This window comes from Vidua chalybeata, chromosome 6 (genome assembly GCF_026979565.1).
Source record: "Vidua chalybeata isolate OUT-0048 chromosome 6, bVidCha1 merged haplotype, whole genome shotgun sequence".
Taxonomy (NCBI): Eukaryota; Metazoa; Chordata; class Aves; order Passeriformes; family Viduidae; genus Vidua; species Vidua chalybeata.
The window spans coordinates 5,615,675-5,639,071 of NC_071535.1; the positions used below are offsets into that span (position 1 = coordinate 5,615,675).

The 23,397-nt window shown below is 47.3% G+C and overlaps 2 protein-coding genes across 2 annotated transcripts in view; one reads left to right on the forward strand and one right to left on the reverse strand.

Annotated features, from left to right (window-relative positions):
- Positions 1–4,080: 4,080 nt before the first annotated feature.
- On the reverse strand, positions 4,081–15,139 carry LOC128789496 (homeobox protein SIX4-like). Its single transcript, XM_053945557.1, has 3 exons — positions 14,309–15,139; positions 12,262–12,950; positions 4,081–9,911 (listed from the first exon to the last, which is right to left on the reverse strand). The coding sequence occupies exons 1-3, from the start codon at positions 15,136–15,138 to the stop codon at positions 9,115–9,117; spliced, it is 2,316 nt and encodes a 771-aa protein (XP_053801532.1). The 5' UTR covers position 15,139; the 3' UTR covers positions 4,081–9,114.
- A 1,204-nt stretch (positions 15,140–16,343) lies between these two features.
- The window catches only part of MNAT1 (MNAT1 component of CDK activating kinase), a 117,743-nt gene continuing 110,689 nt past the window's right edge, over positions 16,344–23,397 (forward strand). Inside the window, exon 1 of the mRNA XM_053945558.1 lies at positions 16,344–16,458. Within this exon, the coding sequence (XP_053801533.1) occupies positions 16,370–16,458 (89 nt within the window). The 5' untranslated portion in view covers positions 16,344–16,369. The remainder of the gene's footprint in view (positions 16,459–23,397) is intronic.

Here is a 23,397-nt window from a genome sequence, read left to right on the forward strand (position 1 = left end):
TGGGAAGAGGAGGAGAAATGCAGCCCTCAGAAGCTGATGTGACTCCCCACACAGGGGTGTGATGTGCCTAAATCCTTCCATATGCAGGTGGTGTCACTTCCCTAGAGTTTGCAGCTCTCTCTCTTGCTGATACTGTTTGGGCCTGCCTCTCCTCCAAGAGCAGCACTAACAGGGCACTCAGCCCCTGCTGCCTCTGCTGCTCTTCTGCCACAGGCTCTGAGCAAGGGGACAACATGTTTAGCAGCAGCAGGTCAGAAATCTGAACCTGTCTGTGGTGGAGTTTTGGGACTGTGCTCTAATATATGTTGCCTACAAGAAGAAGAAGAGGCTGCACCTCTTGCACAACTTCATAGTGGACCTCAAAATAAAGATTTTTTTTTTTTAGTCTTGATCTGGTCAGTGCTCACTTCCACCTGCATGCATACAACACAATAGATAATGTTTTTTAATACAGACAACTTGTATATTTGTATGTGCATTGTGAATGTGCTTGGGATGCTGTTGAGTGTTGCCTTTTAAAACTGCCTTCTGATCCCCTGGCCTGCCTTGGTTTGATTAAGCAGCAGTAAATAGCAAAATCCCCAGTATCTCCCAAGGACATCCAAATTGTCATTTGTTCTCACTGTATTCTTTTAAGAAGCCACTGACTTAGGAAATGCAAGAGCATGCACAGCTCAGGCTCGGGACTAACCCATCCTCGTTCCCCTGAGCATTTCTCCCTCTCAGCTCCTTGGACTTGGTGGGAGATGAGCCAGACCTTTCTCAGATTGCCTTGATCTGGAAGTGGGTGGCTTTGGAGTCCTCCAGGGCCTGCATGTACATCACCCTGAGCTAATGATCCAGGCAGGAACAGTTTTTTGGAGCCCGAGTGCTTGGAGGCCCAGGGATGCTGCTCCAGGGCCACTCTAGTTATCAGCAGGGCTATTGGTCAGCATGAGAAGGTGGCTGCAAACACAACAAATAAATGAAAGAAGCAAGCTCAGCTTTGGTGTCAGCAGCAAGTCCTCCTGCTGCTGTCATGGGACGTTGCATCCAAGCGGGATTGGGCTCCCGAGGAGGTGGCGTGAGCCAGTGGGCAAAGCAACAGGGGGAGTCAGAGACCTGGCTTTGCAACCCGCCTGTGCCACCCACCGCCTGCATCGCCCCGGGCACATCACCTCCCCTCCCCTCCCCTCCTGCCTCCTCCCAGCCTGCTTTTATTTCTGCGCGCCTCCGGGGAGGGGCTGCGTTCACATCTGCAGGCAGTGCGAGGGATACCACGAGCGCCGAGCTCGCCGCCTGTCAGCGGGCAGAGCAGGGAAGAAAATGATGCGGTGTAACGTTCTGGGAGTCCTTTCATAACGTAAGATCTCTCACAAAGCACTTTGGCTGCCACAGCAAAGCTTATTGATCAGCCTCAAGTATTCCAAATTGTGTCTTTCTGCCCGAGAAGTAGCAGGATGGAGAATTAAAGCACTTACACGGGAGATTATTGTACATGAGTTATTGAGTAACCATCAGCACTGCTCCAGGGCTGCTCTGTTCCTCTGGACTGCATGCAACTTCTGAACATTTTATCTCTTTCCTTCAGCTTTTGCAGGCATGTGCCAGCTTCTGTAGCATATAAACTAGGTGCTATTTTTATTGAATCTGGCTTTAATGCTGTAGATTTTTCACACGTGTGTTGGTTTTTTATTGTTGGTCTCATTGCTGAACTTTCTGGCACCTCTAAGTGTGAAATCGGTTATGTGCACGTTGCTTGGCAGATGAATTCCTATTTCTGGGAATCATTTGCCTTCTAAAATGTATTTTTATATTAAAAATGTGATCTGTATCCATATACTGGCCTAAGATTCCAGCCCAGAGATTTCTGCAGCCAGAGATCATCACAACAGGGGATGCAGCCTGGAAGGAGACCTCTGCTTTCCAAGCTGTGAGTATTCATATTAAAGTCTTGTTTTACTGACCCAACCTCTGCCTCTTGGAGCAGCAAAATCCCCTTCTGATCTGGCACCAGGGAAAAATCAAGACAAATATAGAGGATAATAAGTGCTGTCTTCCAGCATTTTCTCCCTTCCCAGCTTGTCTCCCAGCTAGATCAAGAGAAACCACCCATCTCCCTGACCCTTCCTACCATCAGCCCCATCCCAGCTACTGCCTTGGCAGCCCCCCCCTCCTCCCTCCAGCATCCCCAGGCCCTGGGGGAAAGGCAGGGGCTCAAGGACCCAGCTGCTCACCCTTCCAAAGGTGCTGTCCCCCCTTTCTCCATCTGTGCACAGGCTGCCAGGGAAGAAAGAACCGTGGCTGTGTGTGGTTTTCTCGCCCAGGGTGACCTGGAACACATCTGCGAAGCTCTCCAAAGTAGCAGGAATGCGCTCCGTTAGGACATGATTCATCCTGCATACCGCATGGGTGGCTGCTCAGGGAGAATTTGGACATTTGCATACGCTGCCGAGACCTTCCGCTTCTCGCTTGCTCTCAAACTCCTGCACTTCATCCAGAGCCCCTGTGGGGGCTGCACAGCCAGAAATCCCTTCCCGGGGCATTGGCTGGAGCCAGCCCAGCAGCGGTGATCCTGGAGCTCCTTCCCTGCCTGCATCGTGAGGCAGAAACGAGAGAAGCTGCTCCCAGCCAGGTGGAAGGGTGCCCTCAGATCCTCAGCTCCTGCTGCAAGCAAAGCTGGGACAGAGCTGCTGCCCGGGGATCAATTTGGAATTTGGTCTCTGCAGGCAGGAAAATGCCATCACAGTTCTGCTCAGGCAGAACCAAGGCACGGCAAAGGCAGCGCCGCGAACACGACTGAGCCAAGCGCCCGCTTCTGGGAAGGAAACAGGAATTGGGCAACGAGGCAATTGGCCCTGGCTTAGGGCTGCTCCCGGGTAACTGGATTATCTACTTCGGCAGCTGCAGAGTCGGATCAGCCTTGAGCAGTGGGGAGATGATCCCCGGGCTGGAATAGGACTCCCTGTGCTCAGCCTCGAGCAGACGGGAGATGCTCCCCGGGCTGGGAAGGGATTCCCTGTGCTCAGCCTCGAGCAGACGGGAGATGCTCCCCGGGCTGGGAGGGGACTCCCTGTGCTCAGCCTCGAGCAGAGGGGAGATGCTCCCCGGGCTGGGAAGGGATTCCCTGTGCTCAGCCTCGAGCAGAGGGGAGATGCTCCCCGGGCTGGAATGGGACTCCCTGCGCTTTGCCAGCAGAGCTGCGAGGAGAGAGCTGCGGCTGCAATCAATGGGAAAGGTGGAGGAATAGCAAAAAACACCAAGGTAGTGTCTTAGTGAGGAAGAAAAGAATGAATGTCATGTTTTTAGCTGGATCTATTAAAAACAAACAAAATCTCCCCGACCTCACCTTGCTTCCTCTGGACTGAACACAGTTTAAAGGGATGGAAGGCTGTTTTCCTGCTGTGTGTGCAGGCTGTTAATTATCTCTAATGTACATATAGCTTCAGTGAGGGAAACTATTTCACCTGCACAGATTAGTCTGTTTGGATTTACTGTCATTCATTTTGGCATCAAAATCATAACCAGGCAATCCTGGTACTTGGAACACAGATCTGAAGTAATATGGTAATGTGTTTAAATCCTTTAATATCAGGGGAACATAACATTTCAAGCTGTTCTCAAAAAGCTGCCAAAACCAAGTCTGACACTATGTGCAACATTTTAAAGAAAAATTTCAACAAGCAGGAATTTAGCAAATAGGAGCACACCTACCCAAAAAAGCCCCTGACATAGAAAGCATGCCAATGTCACGGGAACCACAAGTAAATACTGACTAGCAGGTGGAAGTAGATTTTAATAATATCTAACTAATTATGGTATAAATTTGGTCTGAGACACAAATAGGTTCAATATGATGTGTAAGATTTATGGTTTTTAATTTAGTATTTTAGAATTCTGACAAAACCCCCTCAAGTCAACAGAAAGTCTCATTCTTGCTTAAATAGGATGCAGATCAAATCCCTGGCAAGCACAGGCGCTCCAAGTTGCCATCACCTTTCATGATGAGTCATTAGAAGCCAAGTTTCTACTTCAGATTGCTTTTCCAACTCAAAATTCAAAACCCTCACATGACATCCAAACAGAAATATTTACACAAGATGTGTATAAATATAAAGTTTATTCAGTATAGTGTTTAGAAAAATAAGTTCACATCATCTCAGAATACAAATAAAACACTTAATTGTCCAGGCACAAACCCCTATTACAGTACAACAAACATACATACTTTAGATCTCTTTGGTTGGGTAATTAAGCACAGATATGTTTGATGATACACTCTGGGGCAGCATCACCTAACAGTGCAGTAAAATCTTCTTGATTATTCCCTCCTCTAACGCGTACATTCCGCTTAAATTTAATATTTGTTGTAAGGCACAATAAAACCCATATTGGAGAAATAACTGGTTAGTTCTGGACAAACAGTACATGCAGCAAAAGAACAAACATCCTCTGAATGTGAATCCTGAAAGCCAGAAGATTCACCCCCTCCTTGAGTTCAGAAATTTAAGAAGCAAGTTTTAAATTATATGAAACATACAGCTAAGGTATAAAATATCCTTCAAGATAATAACTGCTAGGTGATACAGGAAGACTTCAGGCATCCTTGCTTTTAAAAATACCATTATTTTTGTTTTCAGAATTATAAAATCACTATTCTTTTTGATGATTTGACATTCTTCTCGACCACAAGCACTGGGCAGTTCATGCTCCCAGAGCCCTGCACACATATCTCACATGATACTGGAGGGATGCACCCTCTTGTTCATCTGCCCTTGCTAAGGAAAGTGCACACACATTGGAGATCTATGGACATGAAAAGCTCCTGTGCACACAGGGCCAAATTCCACCCTGATTTATTTAACTGAAAATCATTACTGAGGTGATTTTGCATGATTTGAAATTAGAACCTGTCCATTACCATCATCAATCTCAGACTGAGAGCAGTAATGACAGTTCCAGCCTCACCTCTGGGTGAAGCCACTTTCTGAATGAGTCTTCCTGAATCCACAGGTAGGGGAAAGCAGTAAATGGGAAGAGGTATATGCTTTGATAGACTGTGACTGTTTGGTTCTACCCAAGTGTCAGCCTTGTGCTCTGGTTTGTGCTGCCACTGTGTACTGGGCCAAATCCGTCCCTGACCTAACACCAGTGAAATGAATGGACCATATTCCCAGCTGGCAAAAAAGGACATTAAAGTCAATGCAAACGTGCTAGTTCAGCCCAGCTGAGGACCTGGCCAATAGATGTCTGTGATTTACATTGCTGAAATGTCCTTGCAGGTAAGACCACAGGGATAATGCTGCAAATAGTCCACACAGAGCATTCAATTCATGTTTCTGGTTTCCTGCAAAACTCTGGGTGAAACAGAGGCAGCTTTAATCAAAAGTAGTAAAGAAGAGAGGGGTTTTAAACATCATGCTTTGTAAGAATTTCCTTAGGCATATTTTTCAAAGCTGAGTCTGGGACTAGTAAAGCAGTAGAATTTGGCAATGTTTTCTGTAAGATTTCCAGTGGACTTAGAAGTTACAAACATATGTGAAGTTGAAATGATCCTTTACTCTCATCCATAAGAGGGAGGGAGGGAAGAGAAGGAATGTGTATGCCAGGTAGACATACCTTCCATTTAAACAACAGAATGTGATAATAAGGGCTGTCTGTGGGGCCTGGACACTCACTGCCTTCCCTTGTGTGGGAGACCAGCATCCAAATCCGCTAAACACCACGTAAAAATCCTTGGTTTGGGAGTCAGTGGAGCAATGCCTTATTTACAGCAGCCAAAGATCTGGCCCTGGACACTTTTTGGGGCTTTGAGTACTGTCTATTGAGAGCAGTGAGCCTGCCTGCCTGAGGGCCACAAAATAAAAACTTACCCTTGTAAGGAATAAAACTACTTATTTAAATTTCTATTTTAAACACACTGTACCGTGCAATGAGTCTTTATATTGTGCATATGTACCTGCAGGAAACATGAGGTTATAACTACATTATCTGGAGGGAATGACACTTACTTTCAATGGGAGAAAGAAAGAAAGAAAGAAAGAAAGAGTAAAAGATAATAGGAAGTTACTCGATATCTGGAAGACTAGAATAGATTAATCTCACTTTGTCCCAAAACACTGCTTTTATGTACATCCTCCACTCCCACTGCAGAGTGGGAAGTCTCCTATTAGAAGTACCAGACACTCCAAGAAACGTGCCACTGTAACAACATACACAGTTTTTCACATCCACTGTGCTGCAAAGCCATGGAATTCAGAGCCTCAGTAACACAATGAACGCAAAGAAGGAAAAATTTTAAATAAAGTAACAGGTACTGTTGTAACACCACAGTCTCTTCAGTTATGAGAGATGATCACACCAACCAACAACTGCTCTGAAATATTCCCTAGCTTGCCTCCAAATATAGTCTGAGCTTCACAGACCAAATGTTAATCCACCATCAACTCCTTCAGAGCCAAGTACACATTCTCCATTAAAATGACAGCGATACGGGGTATTTCTAATTTTCCAAATGGCTGAATGATTTCATGCAAAGCATATACAGCTACTGTCATCACCATCTTAGTTACATGGGTGAAGAAGAGGTGGGAAACAGATTGCTCATGCTGGGGCCCAGCAAACAGATAAACAAGCAGAGTGGTTAGGAGAACTCTGGACTATCCGATTCCCTGCTCACGCGGAGCCCCCGGGAACGTCAGGGAAAGTTGTGCCAGGGGAACATACAGCTCTATGTCCTGCTTGTGATAATCTCTGCTTTAAAGCACTTGCCTCAAACAGCCTGTTTGCCTGGGAGCACATGGGGACAGCCAACTCTGATGGGCTGCTCCTGCCTGCAGAGCGTCAGCGACTCCGTACAGCTGCAAGTGCTCCCCTTGCACACTCGTTCTTCCCTTTTCCTGCCCTTTTCCCTGCAGCCCTGGCTCACAGCATGGACTCCAGTGCACACCAACAGAGCTCAGCCTCGAGGTTCCACAGAAAACCTTGCAAAATATGCAATATAGTGCAAAACTCCAACGAGAATGCCGACGCCGTGCTCATGGTGCACAGAAAAACCTTCATTCCTCAAAAGCTTTCCATGGAACCAGTTAAAACCAAGACAAACACACTGGGATATGCTACCTTAATTATCTTTCCTTTCCTTTTTTTCTTTTTTTGTCCTTTACAAGTGATCTTGTTCTGTCCTCAGCCTGATTCAGAGCTCACAGAAGCTTATGAAAACATTTCCCATTGCCTTCCAAAGGCTTCGGACCAGGCCCCAGATGAGGATGAACACATGCTTTAGTTACTGTATATATTCACATTAGGGTAAAATATAACAAAACCAAACCCACCAGGATTAACGGCATGTCACTTTTGTACATCTGAATTCTTATTATTATTTTAAAGCTTTAAGGATGTGCTTTTCCATGCTACAAAAACTCCTCTGGAGGAAAGGTTAGGATCTGTTCCACCTGCCCAGAGCCCACCCTGCTTCTGCTGTGCCCAGGGAGAAAGGTGTGGACACCCATCCCCGGCCAGGCACGGACCACGGCTGCTGCAGCTCCCACCGCAGCCCCCAGGCTGCTTCTCCTGGGAGGACAGATATAAATACACACTCAACTGCACTCCTGGATGGGGGCCTTGCTCGAGCAGCAGCTGAAGCTGTCCCACAGGGGCTGTTTGGCCAATGTGTAAACATGGGGTTCCCTTCCTTGGCCTGCCCATCCAGCCTTTCCTGCTCATCCCATGGAGCCAAGAGCTTCCCCTCGGCACAATCCTGTGGTTGGACCCCTCCTGTCCTGGTGACGTGGGGCAGAAGGAGCCATCCTTGGCTCTCTGCACTGCCAGGAAATGTCACCCACAAGGTCCAGAAGACTCTTAAACCTCCTCTTACTCGTGCAAGCAGGGGCACCCAAGTCAGCGGGTCTACTTGCAGAAGTAAGGCATCAGGATTTGGCCCTGAGGACGGATATTTGCAAATCAGTGTTTTTATTCCTCCGGCCACTGTGCTTTAGTAACAAAGATAAGGCCACTAGGAAGAAAGGCACGTGGAATTCTGTAAAAAATACAGAAAAGGGTTCAACTGAATCGCAAATTACTAACAAAACAAACAAACAAAAAAAAACCCTGAACACAAAGACAGAGGGGGTAGAAACAGTGACCTCCTGGGTTTGTGAGACTGGGAATTAATTTTCTAGTTTCAGTGTGATTAACATTTTACTTTTACAGTCTATTGCTTGAAAAAAACTACAAAAAAGTAAAACCTTGTCAGAAATAACTACGCTTGCTTCCTGCTCAAACAATAAAATAAATTAAACAGCCAGAAAACGTTTTCCTTTTCAATGCATTATGTCTAAAGTGAAAGGGAACATAAACCATAAATAAAATCCATTGTACTAATTAAAAAAAAAAAGTCTCCTTTATAAGAACTGAAACAATATTTACATTCATACTGGATAGAAAGCTTCTGAATTGCATAATTAGAGTTTGAAACGATGCTTTTTCTGGTGCACTGACAAAATGCTAGCTGTAGCATTTAGAAACCTGTACACTATTGATGTGAGACTTTTGGTTTAAATGCAAGTCTGCTGGAAAAAAAGCAAACATACCAGTAACAATATTATGATTTTGTTTTGTTTCTTAACCTCAAACAACATAAAAGTAGCCAGAGAGGTATCGTCTAGAGTTCCTTAGAAATCTCTCAATGCCCATGGACTGGAAGTAAACAGAAAACACATGTCTGCATTATTGTTTCTACCATTTTGGAGTGAGATTTTTGTTTTCCGTCTGAAGCTAGGAGTGTATACTTACTGTTATAAGAGTATGTTGTACTATGGAGAGTCTAGTTAAATTTTCAGGGTAGTATCTGGTAGCCAAACCTGTATCCATTCCTCAGTACTTGCCCTGGCCATTTCCTTTCTCCTTTACTCTGCTTAAAAGAGAATACTGCATGCAAACCAAGTGTGGCAACCTAATTCCATTGCTGGAGATTCCTCTTTACATTGATTCAGACCACTTAAATGTTCTTCTGGTTTCTTTAAATGAGAAAAAAAACCCACCAAACAAAAAAAAACCACAAACACCCACTAGGTGTTTGTTAGGGCCTCAACAGGAGACTTATCTATTAAAACAGAAAGCAAGAAAAGAAAGAAGTTACAAGTCTTGCATAACTTCATCCATCTGAACTGTCTGCAGTTTGGCAAGTTCTTTTTTGTCCGTTTCCAGTTCTTCACATACTGTGTCAACCATGTTATTCATAACATACTTAGATTTGGAATCCAGCATCATTAAATTGCCAGTTGACTTACTCTCAGAATTAGGTAAGAAATTCTCTTTGACATCGGGTACGGCTTGCAGAACCAGCCTGTGCTCTCTGCCAAAATCCTGGTGCACTTGTGCAGGGGGGTGGCTGACACGGTCTCCACTTGTCGAAACTATTTCTCCAAGCACGGGCTGCGCTGTGGAAATGGACAACAGATCCTGACTGGTGATGAGGGGACAGTTCTGAAGGGTTGCATAGTTAGTGTTGCTGATAGATATCACCGTAGAGGTACTGGTCACGGGTGAAGACATGGACTGGCTCTCCGAGATACCAGAGCTCAGTTCTGCAGCATTTAAAAGAGTTGGTGGTGTAAGGGAAAAATTATGTGAGGGCGTTACATTCACTAACGAGGAGGCCAGGGACTGGAGTCCTGCACTGGATATATTTTCAGAAGACATGTTGACGTTCAGTTGCGTGTTCTGACTGACTGGCATCAACTGAGAAAACACCAGGCTTCTTTCCAGTCCTTCTTGCTTGACAGATCCTACTGCCTGGCCCGAATTGGGAACTGTATAAACCACTGCACTTGGAGTGAGAGGGCTGAAGAAAACCTTTCCTTGCTGCACTGTTGAAGATTCAGTTGTAAAAGTTCCTCCATCAGATGTGCTGGGGTTTGCTGAAACATTACCTAGGGAAAGGGAAGCAAAAGAAAAGAAAACAGAGATTACAGCTGGCAGAGAGTTATGCAGTCCTGGTCTTTTTTACCTTTGCAGTATATACATATACTAATATTTCATGTAACACTGAAAAGCAATTTTTGTAGCAGGTGAGAGAAAACTTGGTGTAGAGAAATTAATGTTGTTAATAGAAGTTGCTTCTAGAAAGTTTAAAAAAAAAAAAAAGAAGTTTCTGATATATTAGATTAGGTATCTTTCAGACTCTCATTAAGGAGCAAACAGTCCCCAGCCATGTGACTAAAATGAATGTGCTTTGGCCTTCACTAGTTGCCACCACTCAATTTCCATCTAAGAATAGAAGCATGAAAAGCTATTAAAGATAGTTCAGTGACAGACTACAGCTTGTGTGTGGGAACTGGAGACACGTCACATGAAATCCACTGCTGCTGGGGAGAACCTGCCCGAGCCAACCCGCACAGAAAACACGAAAAACCAGTAATTTCTATTGGTCCAACTAGGTAATCTTCAAGCACTCAGCTCTAGCCCCTTTCACCTTGCTTTATCATGTTTTTTCTAAAATCCTAATCCTACCACATCCACCATGCTGTGAAAAGTCACCCAGCACTGCCTGCCCTTGCTGAAAGCCATGGCACTGCTCGTGTGATGTTGTAGTGAGCCAAAGCAAGGAGAGGTGGCCAGAGATGACCTGAAGTTGTTTTCACTGGACTTGCCATGTCAGTTGTCATTATGGTAATTCCTAAAATAAGAAATACTGGCTCTTGGGACTGAGTCCCACTTGGAACACCTCTCTTTCCCAAAAGCAGTTTAATTATAAGAGACTACAGTTGGACACAGCTGAATATTTTAGAACAGCAACAAAGATAATTTTTTATTTTAGTTCACTATTAATTTCGGTTAATCAATTATGATTTTCTGGAAGATGTTATGCATACAAGTAAACCAGAATAATAAAGCCAGGTAACTTGAAGTTACTTGTCAGTATTATTTACTGGCTTACTTGAAATAGCCTGCAGCATGCTTCACTTGGAATAGGCAGCCAGCTATCCGTCCAAGACTACCAGAACTTTTCTCTACACCAACGATATGGTGGATCACTCTCCAGCAGGCAACCAGTGTTTTTAACAATGGGGGAAATGGTCAGAGAAGAACTTACTATGAATCTTAGGACTTTCAAATAGTCCTACAATACTTAAAAGGACAGAACTTTCTTTCTCACCTTTGCTGGCTGTTAGTTTATGCCTTTGAGCATGTGGATTAAGTGGCTTTAATAATTACAGGTGGCATTCAGACTAAATGTCTTCTCTCTTTAATCTTGCTTAAACTATGTGCCAATAACTTCCAGTGCCTGCGAGTGCCACATTTTAGGACCTTATAATTGTGCACCCATTTGAAATGTGGTTGCACAGCTCTAGTGGTTCTCTCTGTGCTTCAGCAAGAACAATTCACACCCTATACACATTAAATTCAAAGAAGCACATGAGCACAATTTGACTTTCATTATAGTATTCACAGCTCCTGAAACCAGAGAGAATCATTCCAGTTTAATCATTTTCATAATCAAAGATAAAGTGGCCAATGAGTACCAAACTGTGCTTTTTAACTGATCTGCTTCAAAAAAGGGATCCAGAACTAGGTTTGTGCTCCCTGGGATTCTTCCTGGCCAGCTGCAAGATTCAGACTATGGTATGTTAAGACCAACTCTAAAGTAAACTTGGGGAGGAGCCTGCACACTTGGCACATGAACCTGTGATGACATATTTCCCTTGGACTGAGGGCAGTTTTATCCAAAGAGCCTCACATTTTATATCTACAAGCTAGTGCTTACTTCTATTGTATCCCTCAGCTTTAATCTTTCTTAATTATGGAACAGAAAATGTACAAGCAACTGCTTGGTCTTGTTGTGTCTACAGTAATTCAAAGTGTATTTTTGTGAAATGCCTTTGTTAAAGAAAACAAAAAAAACCAAAACAACCACCACAAGAACAACAACGGTAACAATTTCCAGCTGACATAATTTTCATTTTTATGAACCTTCTCATTGAAAGAATTCAGTGGCAAATGGGGAATATTTTGAATTACTGAAACATGTAACATTTACAGATATTTGTGAAGACTCCTATCACAGACTTCTGTGAACAGCATGAGATGAAAGGGGTGCCCACGAGCATAACCCACTATAAAGGGAGGCAAACAGTATCACTTGGTGTTCTGTGTGTGGCCATGCCTGAGATACTATGTTGTTGATACCTTGGAAGAAAAGGACCACAGCTTCTAAAAGGCACAGTGTGCCTGATTCCAACTTTTTCTCACACCTCTTACTGCAAGAGGCAAAGCTTTTACCTTGCGAAGCTGCCACAGAAACTGGAGGCAGCTGCAGAGAAGAGAAACCAATGCTTCCGTTCAGCAGCTGGCCATTTGTTCCTGAATTGGGGATCTGGACAATGCCATACTGGTTTATTTGGACAGGAGCAGTAAAAGTAACTACGGAGCCTCCATCCTGGGAAGCAGCAGTTTCTACGCCTTCCCTTTTCACCTCTGAGCTTGGTATCAATCCTGGGAAAGTGACTGGGATGTTGCTGGGGCTGAAGGCTGCTGTGGCATTGGGGACCGAAGCCTGAAGGAGTTTGAAGTCTTTAACATCTTCTGACGACGATGACGACAGTATGTCAGTGATGGACACCCCGTTGCTCACAACACTCGTCGCAGTTTTGGGCGAATTTAAGGTAACAGTCTGCGAAGTGCCCACGCTGAGTCCATTGAGTATGACACTGTTGGGTCCCTGAAGAAACGAGCTACCATTGAGGAAGACAGGAGAGGTACTGGCAGGCATGAGGTTCCCATTCAACAAGACACCAGACGAGCTCAAGGCTATTTTAGTGTTTCCAAGCTGCTGCATGTAGACAGGCTCCATGTGCCCAGGAAGGCTGAGGCTGGCAACGCCGTCGGATGAGCTGGAGAGTGGATGGGGAGATAAATCCTCCCGCCCCTTACTGGATTCATCTTCTGTGCTAGGGTTGCCATCTGACTCGCTGCGGGAAAAGATGGAGAGATGACATTGCATTACCACGGCATACCAGGATCTCTGCACCAAGGGGGACTTCTTGCTTTAACACAAGTATGTGAGAGTTTCCACGAACAATTTTTTTCCTGTGTTTTGCCTTTACAAGGCACTTTAAACGAATATTCCAAGCCAAGGGAGGAGATTTCTTAAAACAGAACACATCAAACCAAACACTCGCCAAAGGAGAAACTTTACAGACTGAGTTATGGAGTTGTAAATAAATTCCTCCACCCCGGCGACCGAAGGGGGCTAGCCTGGGCCCCCCTCCGCCGGCCCGGGGTGCCCACACGTGTGAGACCGGCCGCGGCCATTTGGCAAAGCGCTGGGAGGTGAGGCAAGGCCGGGAAGCGCCGCCGGACCCTCCGGGCTCAGCCTGCCGCCCCCGGCCCGGGGGAAGGGGGAGATCCCGGCCCGCGCTGCCCCCGGTGCCGGCGGAGGCACCTCCGGCCGTGCCGGGCGGCCGGGGGGAGGGACGGAGAGATGGGGGGCGGCCTTTGTGCCTCCGCCCGGGGCTGCGCCGGGTTTTTTCGCTGACTGGTCCGCCCTCGGCTGCATTTTTCGGTCGCTCTCCCCTCCCTCCCCCCTCGCCCTTTGATGTGTCCCGCGGAGAGGGGCCGCGGCGGCACAATCGCGCCCTTGGTTGAGAAATGCCTTGGGGCCCCCTCCGCCGGCCGCTTTCCCTCCTTCTCTCCCCGCTCCCTTCCTCCCCCCCTCCTCCCCGCGCTTTCTCCCCCCTTCCCGTCCCTTCCCGGAGGAAGGCGGGGGGCGGGAGCGGGGAGGTCACCTCCACCTGCCCGCGCCCCCGCCGCGGGGCGGGGGGAGCCGAGCCCGAGCCGCGGGCGGAGCGGGGCCGGGGCCGCTCTCCCGCCCCGCGGCGCGGCCGGGAGCCCCGGGAACCGGCCCCGCTCCCCCGCTGAAACCCGAGCCCGGCCCGCTCCCGAGTCAGGTTTCAAAACAGAGAGAGCGCCGGGACCCCGCGCGTCCTCCGGCCGTCAATGATTAACTCTGTCAGGCGCGACAATTGAATAAAAACAAGGAGCGGGGGGAACAAACACCCCCGGTCCCGTCCCTTGCCGGGAGTCCGCCCCGCGGCTCCCCCGCGCCGGGAGCTCCCCCGGGAGCGCGGGGCGGCGGGTCCGGGAAGTTTCCCCGCGCCGCCTCGCACGCCCGGGCCGGGTGGGTGTGTTGGGAACGAGGGAGCGGGGAGGAGGAAGGAGGGGAGGACGAGGCGCACCGAAGGTAAGCGCCATGTTTGCAAGGGAAGAAAGAGCCGGGAGAGGGAAAGGCAGGCGGGAGAGGGGGCGGGGAGGAAAAGTTTTCCCTCACCTTTTGGACTGGGTCTCGGAAGGGTTGCGGTCCCGCTGCCTGCGGTTCTTGAACCAGTTGCTGACCTGGGTGAGGGACAGCCCGGTGATCTTGGCCAGGTTGCGCTTCTCGGCAGGCGAGGGGTATCGGTTTTGCTTGTAGAGCTCCTTCAGCGCGTTGCGGGACTTCTCCTTGAAGCAGTAGACCGTCTCCTCGCCGTCCCAGATGGTCCTGGGCAGGGGGTATTTCCTCCGCAACCTGTACTTGTCCACCGCCCCCAAGGGTCTGCCCCGGGCTCGCTCCGCCTCGGTGTAGCGAGCTTTGTACCAGAGCTCCTGCAGCAGCGGGTGGTTGGAGGAGTCGAAGTTGTGGCTCTCCAGGATGCTGTAGAGCTCGGCGTAGATGCCCTGGTGAAAAGCCACCAGCGCCCGGGCTTTCATCAGGCTCTCGTTGCCACGTAGCAGATCGCTCGGGGGCAAAGACCACAGGAACCTGGCCAGGCGGTCCAGGTTCCCACCTTGCTGCAGCGCCTCGCACACGCAGGCGACGTGGTCCGGGGAGAAAGCCAGGGGGGTCTGCGAGGAGGAGGAGGAGGAGGAAGAGGAAGATGAGGGAGAGGAGGCAGCGTGGTGATTCCTGGCCAGGAGTTCCGTATGGAGCAGTACCTGTTCCGCGGCTCCCTCCTCGCCGGCGGCAGCGGAGCCTGCATGCTCCATGGGGAACTGGGCAGCGGCGGGAGGGGGCGGCGGCGCGGGCCCGTCGGGGGCTTCGGAGAGCATTTCCATTACATTTTCCTCCTTGATCTCTACCGCGATCACGATGTCGTCCGTGGCGGGGGAGGCAGAAGACATGTTTCGGTTTGTTTTCCTTTTTTTTTTTTTTTCCTTTCTTTTTTTTTTTTTCTTGTGGGGTTTCTTTTTTCCTTCCTCCCCCCCCCCCCCCCACGTTCCCTTCTCCTCCTCTCCCCCCTTCCTATCTCTCTCCTCCTCCTGCTCTAGCCGATCAGGTTTCCCCCGGCCCCGCAGTGACCATCCGGGATCGCTGCTGTATCCCGGCCGCGCTCCGCCGCTCCCCCCGCCGCGACTCCCGCACCCGCCGCAAGACTATGTGGCCCCGCCCACCGCTGCCCCGGCCGCGCCCGCCCATTGGCTGCGCCGCGCCGGGTGGGCGGGGCTACGCCGTCTCCACGGCAACCGTCAATCAAGCGGCCGCGCTCCTCTCTCCGCTCCCCCCTCCCCCCCCCAATCTCCACCTGGAGCCCCCCGGGAGCGGCGGCTCCGTCACCTGCGGCTTTCCCTGGAAGGGAAAGGGTTAAAACGCTCCCGGTGCTGTCTGCTGTCGTTACTGGGGGTGAGGGACTTTTGCTGTGTCCGCTTCTGGGCCCCTCACTTCAAGAAAGTCATTGAAGTGCTGGAGCGAGTCCAGAGAAGGGCAGCGGAGCAGGGAAAGGGTTTGGAGCACGAGTCCTGTGGGGAGCGCTTGAGGGAGCTGGGGGTGTTTCTCCTGGAGAAAAGGGGACGCAAGGGCGATTTTATCACTGTCTGCAACTCTCTGAAAGGAGGCTGTAGCCAGGTGGGGGTCGGGCTCTGCTCCCGGGCTACCAGCGACAGGACCAGAGGCCAGTCTTAAGCTGCGCCGGTGGAGGTTTAGGTTGGACACTAGGAGGAATTTCTCCGCAGAAAGGGTGATTAAACATTGGAATGGGCTGTCCAGAGAGGCGGTGGAGTTACCATCCCCGGACGCGTTTAAGGATGGGCTGGACGTGGCACTTAGTGCCATGGTCTGGTTGACACGCCGGTCTTTCCCGAAGTAATTGATTCCGTGGTTCCTGTTGGTTACTCGTGGGCAAGTGTCCCCCGTGTCGCGCTGTTACAGCGGGAGCTCTGGGGCCCGGACAGCCCCCCAGCCCCGCCGCCGGGCAGGCGCTGCCGCCCGGGCTCCTTCCCGCTCGGCCGGGCGGCGTCGGGGCCCGGGGCGCGTGCGGAACGCGCGGGGCGGCGCCGGGCGGCGGCGGGGCCGTTTGGCGGCGGCACCGGAAGGCGGAAGGCGCGGCGGGAGGAGGGAGGGGAGCGGGAGGCGGCCATGGACGACTTGGGCTGCCCGCGGTGCAAGACCACCAAGTACCGCAACCCCTCCCTGAAGCTGATGGTGAACGTCTGCGGGCACACGCTGTGAGTGGCGTCGGGCCCCGGGGGGAGCGGGCGCGGTCCGGAGCCCCGGCCGCTCTGCGGGGCGGCGGGGCCTGGGGGAAGGGGTCGCTCCCCGGCCGGTCCGGGGGTGGGGGCGGCACCGGCTCCGCCAGACCCGAGCGGCGTTTGCGAGGCGGCTCCGGGCCGCTCGTGCCGCCGTTTTCCCCCCCTCGGAGGGTTCGTGTCAGCCCGAGCCGGCTCCGGTGTGGGTTTGACTGCCCTCGGTGCCTTCTCTGCAGTGAAATTCCCGGGGAGGAACCCGCGGGACACGGCGTGACTTCGGGACACGCTCCTGTCCCGCAGGGCTGCCACGCTTCGGCGTGCGAAGCGGGGAACGCAGGGAAAAATACATTTCCCATAGAGTTAAGCATCTCTTGTTTAAAGCTGTGCTCGAGTGGTAAAGGAAAAAGGTGGTTTTTTGTATTATTTTAATGTGTTAATTCTTCTGAATGAAGAGTGTTTTGATGAAGGTTTGGTGCTGGTTTAAATGTTGGAAAACCCTCTTGCGAAGCTGTGCTGATGGTAGTATTAACTCATTCGTGGTTTTATTTTTTTTTTTGTGTTTTTTTTTTGTGTTTTTTTTTCCCCCAAGAACATCCATTACTTTTTTTCCTTTTCTCCCAAAATTCAGCCCTTAGGTAGTACCCAGCACTGGCTGTTGCTGAATTTAGTCACAGATAGTCTTGCTGATTTTAGCCACAAATAGCCCGAACTCATTCACTCTCAGATCTGGAGACCATCCTTAGTGTGGAAGTTTGAAAGGCTGTACTCTAAATTCTTTTTGGATGTACACCATACAAGTCCAGTACTGCAGTAGCAGCCCTTTCTATATTTTTTATTTTTGTCTTGTCATCTTTCCTGTGATGTGTATATTTTTAAACTACTTGTGAATTACATTGAAAAGATGCAGCCTGAGAGCTTTTGCTTGCCTTGGTGCATTGTTGTAAGTGAACGGGATGAAGAAAGTCAGTTACAGGAAAGGATTTATCTTGTTGTCTTAGGAAAAAAGTGTTACTTCTCATTCTGTTCCCTGCTCCTGTTCTCTTCTCTTGCCATGAAGGTCTGGTGGTGTGGGAGAGGTGGCCTCAGGAGTGTCCCTTTGGTGACAGCAGTGCTGGAGTTCAAAAGGCAGCAGCCCCGTTTAGGCAAAGCCGTGCTGGTTTACAATGATGCCTCGATCTTGCATTCACCAAAGATCAAAGGAATGATCAAAGTGGTCCCCATGTGCTTTCAGGCTCCTCCAGAGCCGCTTCCAGCAGAGGACAGCATGTCTCAGTTTGCTCTCCTGCTTTGCTTCTCACTTGCTTTGGGCTTTTTTTTTTTGTAGCTGAGTTTTGCTTGAGACAATTAATGGTGTTCTCTGCTTTACTGGGTGCAGTTGCTGACACCGTGTTTGGGGTTGATGTTCTTGTCTTGCTTCTTGTTTCTGCACCCCAGCTCTTGTTGTTTGCATCTCTGTGGCAGAGTAGGATCTCTAGGTTTGTTTTGGTTGTAATTAAGGACTCTCCATTGCAATGTGGTTCAAGTGTGCCACTTTTCCTCCGTGTTTTCCTTCCAAGAGCTCCCTCAGGGTTGTATATCTATTATTGTTTCCATACAGTGTTACAAAGCCTTCATGCTGGAAGTTGTTTCTTAATAATGGTTAATAAATTTCCATAGTAACTCATCTAGAAGCTGGAAGCTCAGATGACCCACCTGTGAATGAAAGGAGATAATTGACTTGTTCTCATAAATACACCATATTTCAGTCACAAGGATGGAACACTTAATTAGCTCCCAAAGCAAATGAGCTAACATAAGTTTCTGATGGACATTTATCCTTAGTCAATCTATTTTGATATTTAGCAGTTGTTACTGTTGAAAATGCTACTCCTAATTTCCAATCTAAATTTATTTCCTGTAATTGAAGCATTTAAGAACTCTACTGTGAATTTTATGCAGTTGTGAACTCTTTATTACTTCTTTTTTGTAGGAATGTATGGAATATTTTGAGGGCTTTCTCTTTGGTATTTTTCACTCTGAAGAAATCCCATTGCTTCAGTCTCCTCTCTTCAGTGATTTTAATTTGTTTTTGGTTACACTTGGAGCCCATTTTCACTGGGGTTTTTTTAGGCCTTTTCCACTTGGTTTGCATTTTGTTGGAGCTGGACGTGGTGTTCCATCTGAGTCCTTAGTACAACAGCCCGAGTCAAAATTATTTTGTGTTGTTTTCATACCTGCATTTATTCCAGGCAGGATGATGACTCATTATGTGTTTAGTTTTTTTTGCAGTGATACATTTGATTTATGTTGAGCATTAGCCCCAGATTCTTTAGCACTTCACCACTCAGCACATCTGTGGGCAGAACAGAATTCAAGCTTACTTTCCATGTTATGTTGTACAGGTGATTATTATTACCTTTTTGCTCTGTTAAACAATTTTATTACTTCAGGTGACTTTTCCTTGCTTCAGGTGACTGTGGATTCTGAGACCCTCCATCCAAGTTTTTGAAACTGTCTGAGATTACTCTCTGTTAACATCCTGATATTTTCCAATGTGTAGTCTGTGGACAGAATGTCTGGGAGATATTGGAAATTGTTGCTTGTCACCATAAGAAATCCAAGTGAGGCAGAGCAAAATATGAAGTTGCCTGCAGTAAGTTCATTGCTAAATAACCCTCTTCCCCTGCTTCCTTTCTGTAACAGTGGAGAATGTGAAAAGATTAAAGCCATGTGAATGGGCTTGCTACCAATTTTCTCTCAGACTGAAATAATGATAGCTTATCTCTGGGTGTGGGTTTCTAATCATCTCTGACTACTTCAGTGTGTTCTGCTTTTGTTTAGATTATATGGCTGTCAGTTTAAGAGTGTCAAAAGTCCAGTTAAACCAAAACTACATTGCCTGTAGTTGTTGTTTCACTACCTATATTGTTACTGTGTCACTGGAAGGAATTATATTCCTTTGATACGATTTGTTCCTAAGAAATTGTGTGTTGAATCTCATCTGTTGTGTTATCTGAAATATGCAGGAGATAGATTTTTTCTCAGATTATTTTGGCATCTTCCCAGGATCTGATGGTAAGCCTGACTCTGATCTGTGTTTCCTTCTGTACTTGTTTCCTGCTCTTTAGAGGCAGGTGCTTTAGTCCTTCTTTAGGTTGTTGGAGCTTAATGCATAGAGCAGAGATGATCCAAAACTTCTTTTGTCAGTTTTCAAAGGGTAAATATTACATCTACCAGATTTGAAAACCTTGAAGTACTCCTAATGCTGTAACCCCTGGATATAGTCCACAGGTTTATGGACTACATGTCCATGGGTTTATGGAAGCTCATTAAGCTGTCTGCAGAAGCACATTGCCTTTGTGGTGCTTTTTGTTTGAAGTGTGCCGATAAATCTGCATGGAAAATTCAGAGCCGTGGCTTTGCTGGCTCGGGAGGTTTGGAGCAGTTGCTGTAATGCATTTCCCAGTTCTAGCCTGGGCTCCTGCTCCTTCTGCTGTGCTATGAGTTACATTAGCCAGCTAATCCATCTTACTGAGTGGAGATTGATGCAGAAAATGCCCCAAGTGCTTTGGCATCATCTGTTAGAGATTTTCCCTCTCATTGAAGAGTGGGTTAATGCGCTCCTGCTTCAGCTGTGCTTTCTTGCATTGCAGGCATTCTGAAGGAATATTTTCATTTTACCTTCAGTGCTGCCTCCTGGTAGTTTCTTTCCTAAAGCTTTCCTATTCTGTCATCTGTGCTGTTCACTTAATGAAGTGACCTCCAGTGATGTGATTTACACTTGTGCAAAATACCTTGGATTTTAAAATATTGAAGAGCCTTTACTTGGCTGAGCTGATTTGTCAGTAAGCTTCAGATCTTTGTTTCATCTGAGTTTCAGAAAGCTTGTGGTTTTATCAGGAGTTCATTTTATTCATTTTGTGACTCTGTTTTCCCTTCTGAAGAGCTGTGAGAGTTGTCTTCTTATGCCTTCTGTCAGCCAGGTTGTTTCCACTTTCATGTTCTTAGGTGGTCTTGCCCTCTGATTAGAATGAAATTAGAAGAGCCATTCCTTTTATCATGGTTTATTTTCCCCCCTTCTTTTTTTTCTTCCCATCTCTCATATAAAAAAAGCACCTCAGAATATCTGAGAACTTGTCGGGCAACAGATGCCCTGTTTTTTCTTTTTTGACAGATTGTTACAGTGAAAGTTCTTCCTGCTATGAAATCCTGTGCTTTGGAGGTTTGTCTGTTCATTCTTCTCCTCTTCCTCACTTCATTCATTTAAATCTCATCTGAGGTAGATGCTATGTGTGAAAATCCCTGTGCTGGCTTCCCATCTCTTTTCTTACTGTGACCTTGACCCTGCCATCAGATTGGTTCTGGATTTTGGCAGCAGCATGCAGGTACCATTTCTCCTCCCTCATCCTTTGTGTCTCTTCCCATGTCCGTGGCTTGACCCTTTCAGAAAACTCACAGTGGCTTTCTCCCAGTGCTGCACCTCTGGCATGGGCAGTGGGGCTCTGGAATGTGCTCCTGGCAGAGTGGGATCAGAGTGCTGATAAGCACAGCAGTGCTGCAGTGGAGATAAGGGATAGGCAGGTGGCTGCAAGAGGATGAAATCGGACATTTGGTCTTTTATAAACAACTTTCAGGTTGGGATTCCACTGCAGTTTATTCCAATAGAACCATGCCAAGCCTTACAATTGTGGGAGTGGGTTTTTTGGGGGTTATTTCTTAGTAGTTTGTTTTCCTTGGTTATTGCTTCTTGACTAATATTGCCAAAAGTGTAACACCATGTGTTTTTGGCATCAGAGTCATGTTAAATAAGCCTTTTCCACTATAAATCTTCCCTGTCACTGGGAGGAGGATGATAAATTAGCAGTTAAAAGTTGTTCTAGGATGGGACTTAGTAAGGAAATGCTTAGTTCAAGAATAATGAATGTCTTCTAAAGTTTATTTTCTTAAGTATAATGGGGTTCAAGGCATCAGATACTTGGCTTTAAAAAACTTTTGTGCAGGGAAAAGTGTGTCTAATTACAGAGCAATGCTTGATTAAAGTGCTGTAATGCATTAGTTTCTAAGGTGCACTGATGGCTTTGATTTCTTTTAGAAGTTCACTCAAGAATTATATTCAAAATCCGTTGTGCACGCATGACAATTTTTGGTTTTTCAGAGAATTCCTAGAGTCTTTTCTAAGCATGCAGATGCTGGGTGCATGCTTGCCAATGGAGTTGTAATCCACCTGGCTTCACTTGAGACCATGAATTATCTTTTACTCTGCCTGCTTGGATTTCATGGCCTGTGTTGAGTTTTAGGAGGCAGGTTAAGCATATCTCACTGATTTACGTACATAAAGAGGGGAGGGAATACATCCACCCAAACCTGCATTAAAAAAAATGTTAAGGTTGTTACTGCAAATAGGAGTGGGTAAAGAGATTTATTCTTGGCTGTAAATGTGGACCATATGATCTCCAAGAAGGAGACACAAAAATGTTAGGTAAAAAAGGTGGTTAATTGGGACTGCTGGTTCACCTTTGTTATCCCATTGCCTTTTATAGGGAGCAGGAAGGAAACTGGTATGTAAAGCTCCTCCTTAGGAGTCAGTCCTGGTGCTCCAGCTACCTGGGAGCCATCCTGGCTTGTAGAGAGAGGAAATGTGGGTGTCAGCAGACCAGCAAAATCAAAGAAATTCCTTTTCTTCTCTGGTGTCATGCCAGCTGTTGTGCTGTCTTGACAAAGTGTCTTTTGCAAGCTTGACATTTCTGGGAGACAAGGGCTCAGGGACCAGAGCAGGCTCCACAGAAAACTGGGAAGCTCAGTTTCAGCTGCTGCCAGTTTGGTGGTTATGGGTTTGTTCGGGTACTCCACAATCTTAGATGGTAGGTGATTAATTTGCTTCATTATAAGCTTTTCTGGTCTCTTTCCTGTGTTGAAGGGGCTTATGGAGAGGTGTCTGGGCTCCTTACTAAAATACAGGGTTTTTTTTCCTCCTGTTCCCAGAGGGAGATGTATTTATTTCTCATTTAATTTGTTAATAAGACTTCAAAATGAAGACAGTGTAAAAAAAGCTTACTGTCTCTAGGCCCGGCTTTGTGTTGCTCAGGGGAGACATCAGTTCACCAAGTTGTGTTGTGGGGATTCTCTAATCTGCCCTGCACCCTGTTAGGTGTTTCCAGGGATTCATTAGGGGGGAAGTGCATCCTTGGAGAGCTCTAATTGTGGTGTTAACAGGCTGCAATGTGAAGAAACAGAGGTTTCATTATTTGCCCATTTATTTTAATGTCAGAAGCTTTTGGAGTTTTGTGACTGTCAAATTCCCTGGGAGGTAGGAGTAGGAATATCCCTGGTGAATTCAGGGGAATGGGGTCTCATGCCAATGTGTGGGACTGGACTTGTTGGAAAACAGTTTGGAATCTTCTTGTTTCAACCCCTTCCAAGTGAAAGGATGGCTTGGCTTCCTGCTGCATTCTTCTCTGCAGTGTGGTTCAAGAAAATGCCTTTCTTCTAGGATGGGGGGAAGCCCTGGAGACTGTGGAAAATAACATAAAACTGTATTTCAGCCAAGTGAATTTGAGTGAAGAAGTCTAAACTAGAGGTAGGCAGTGAAGATCTGTCAGACCTGTAACTTTTAATTTGAACATGTGGGAATTAGGGGGGCTTAAATATGCATTTGAATTTGATTTGGCAAGATATTTTTCCTAAAGAAAATACCTTGAGTGCAAGATATACAAGGACAATGATTCAGGGCTGTCATTTGTAAACATAAAGGTTGGCTGTAATATATATGATTTTTAGTCCAAAAAAAGTGTGTGGGCTTTGGAGCACAAACAAGTGTGAGTGTGCTGGTTCAGCCCATGAAGTGTGGATTCAAATTTGTGAACAGGCAGCAGGCACAAGGAAAAGAGCCACCAGGCTTTGGTACTTACCAGACCCTTGCAGGAGCTGATCTAGTTTGCT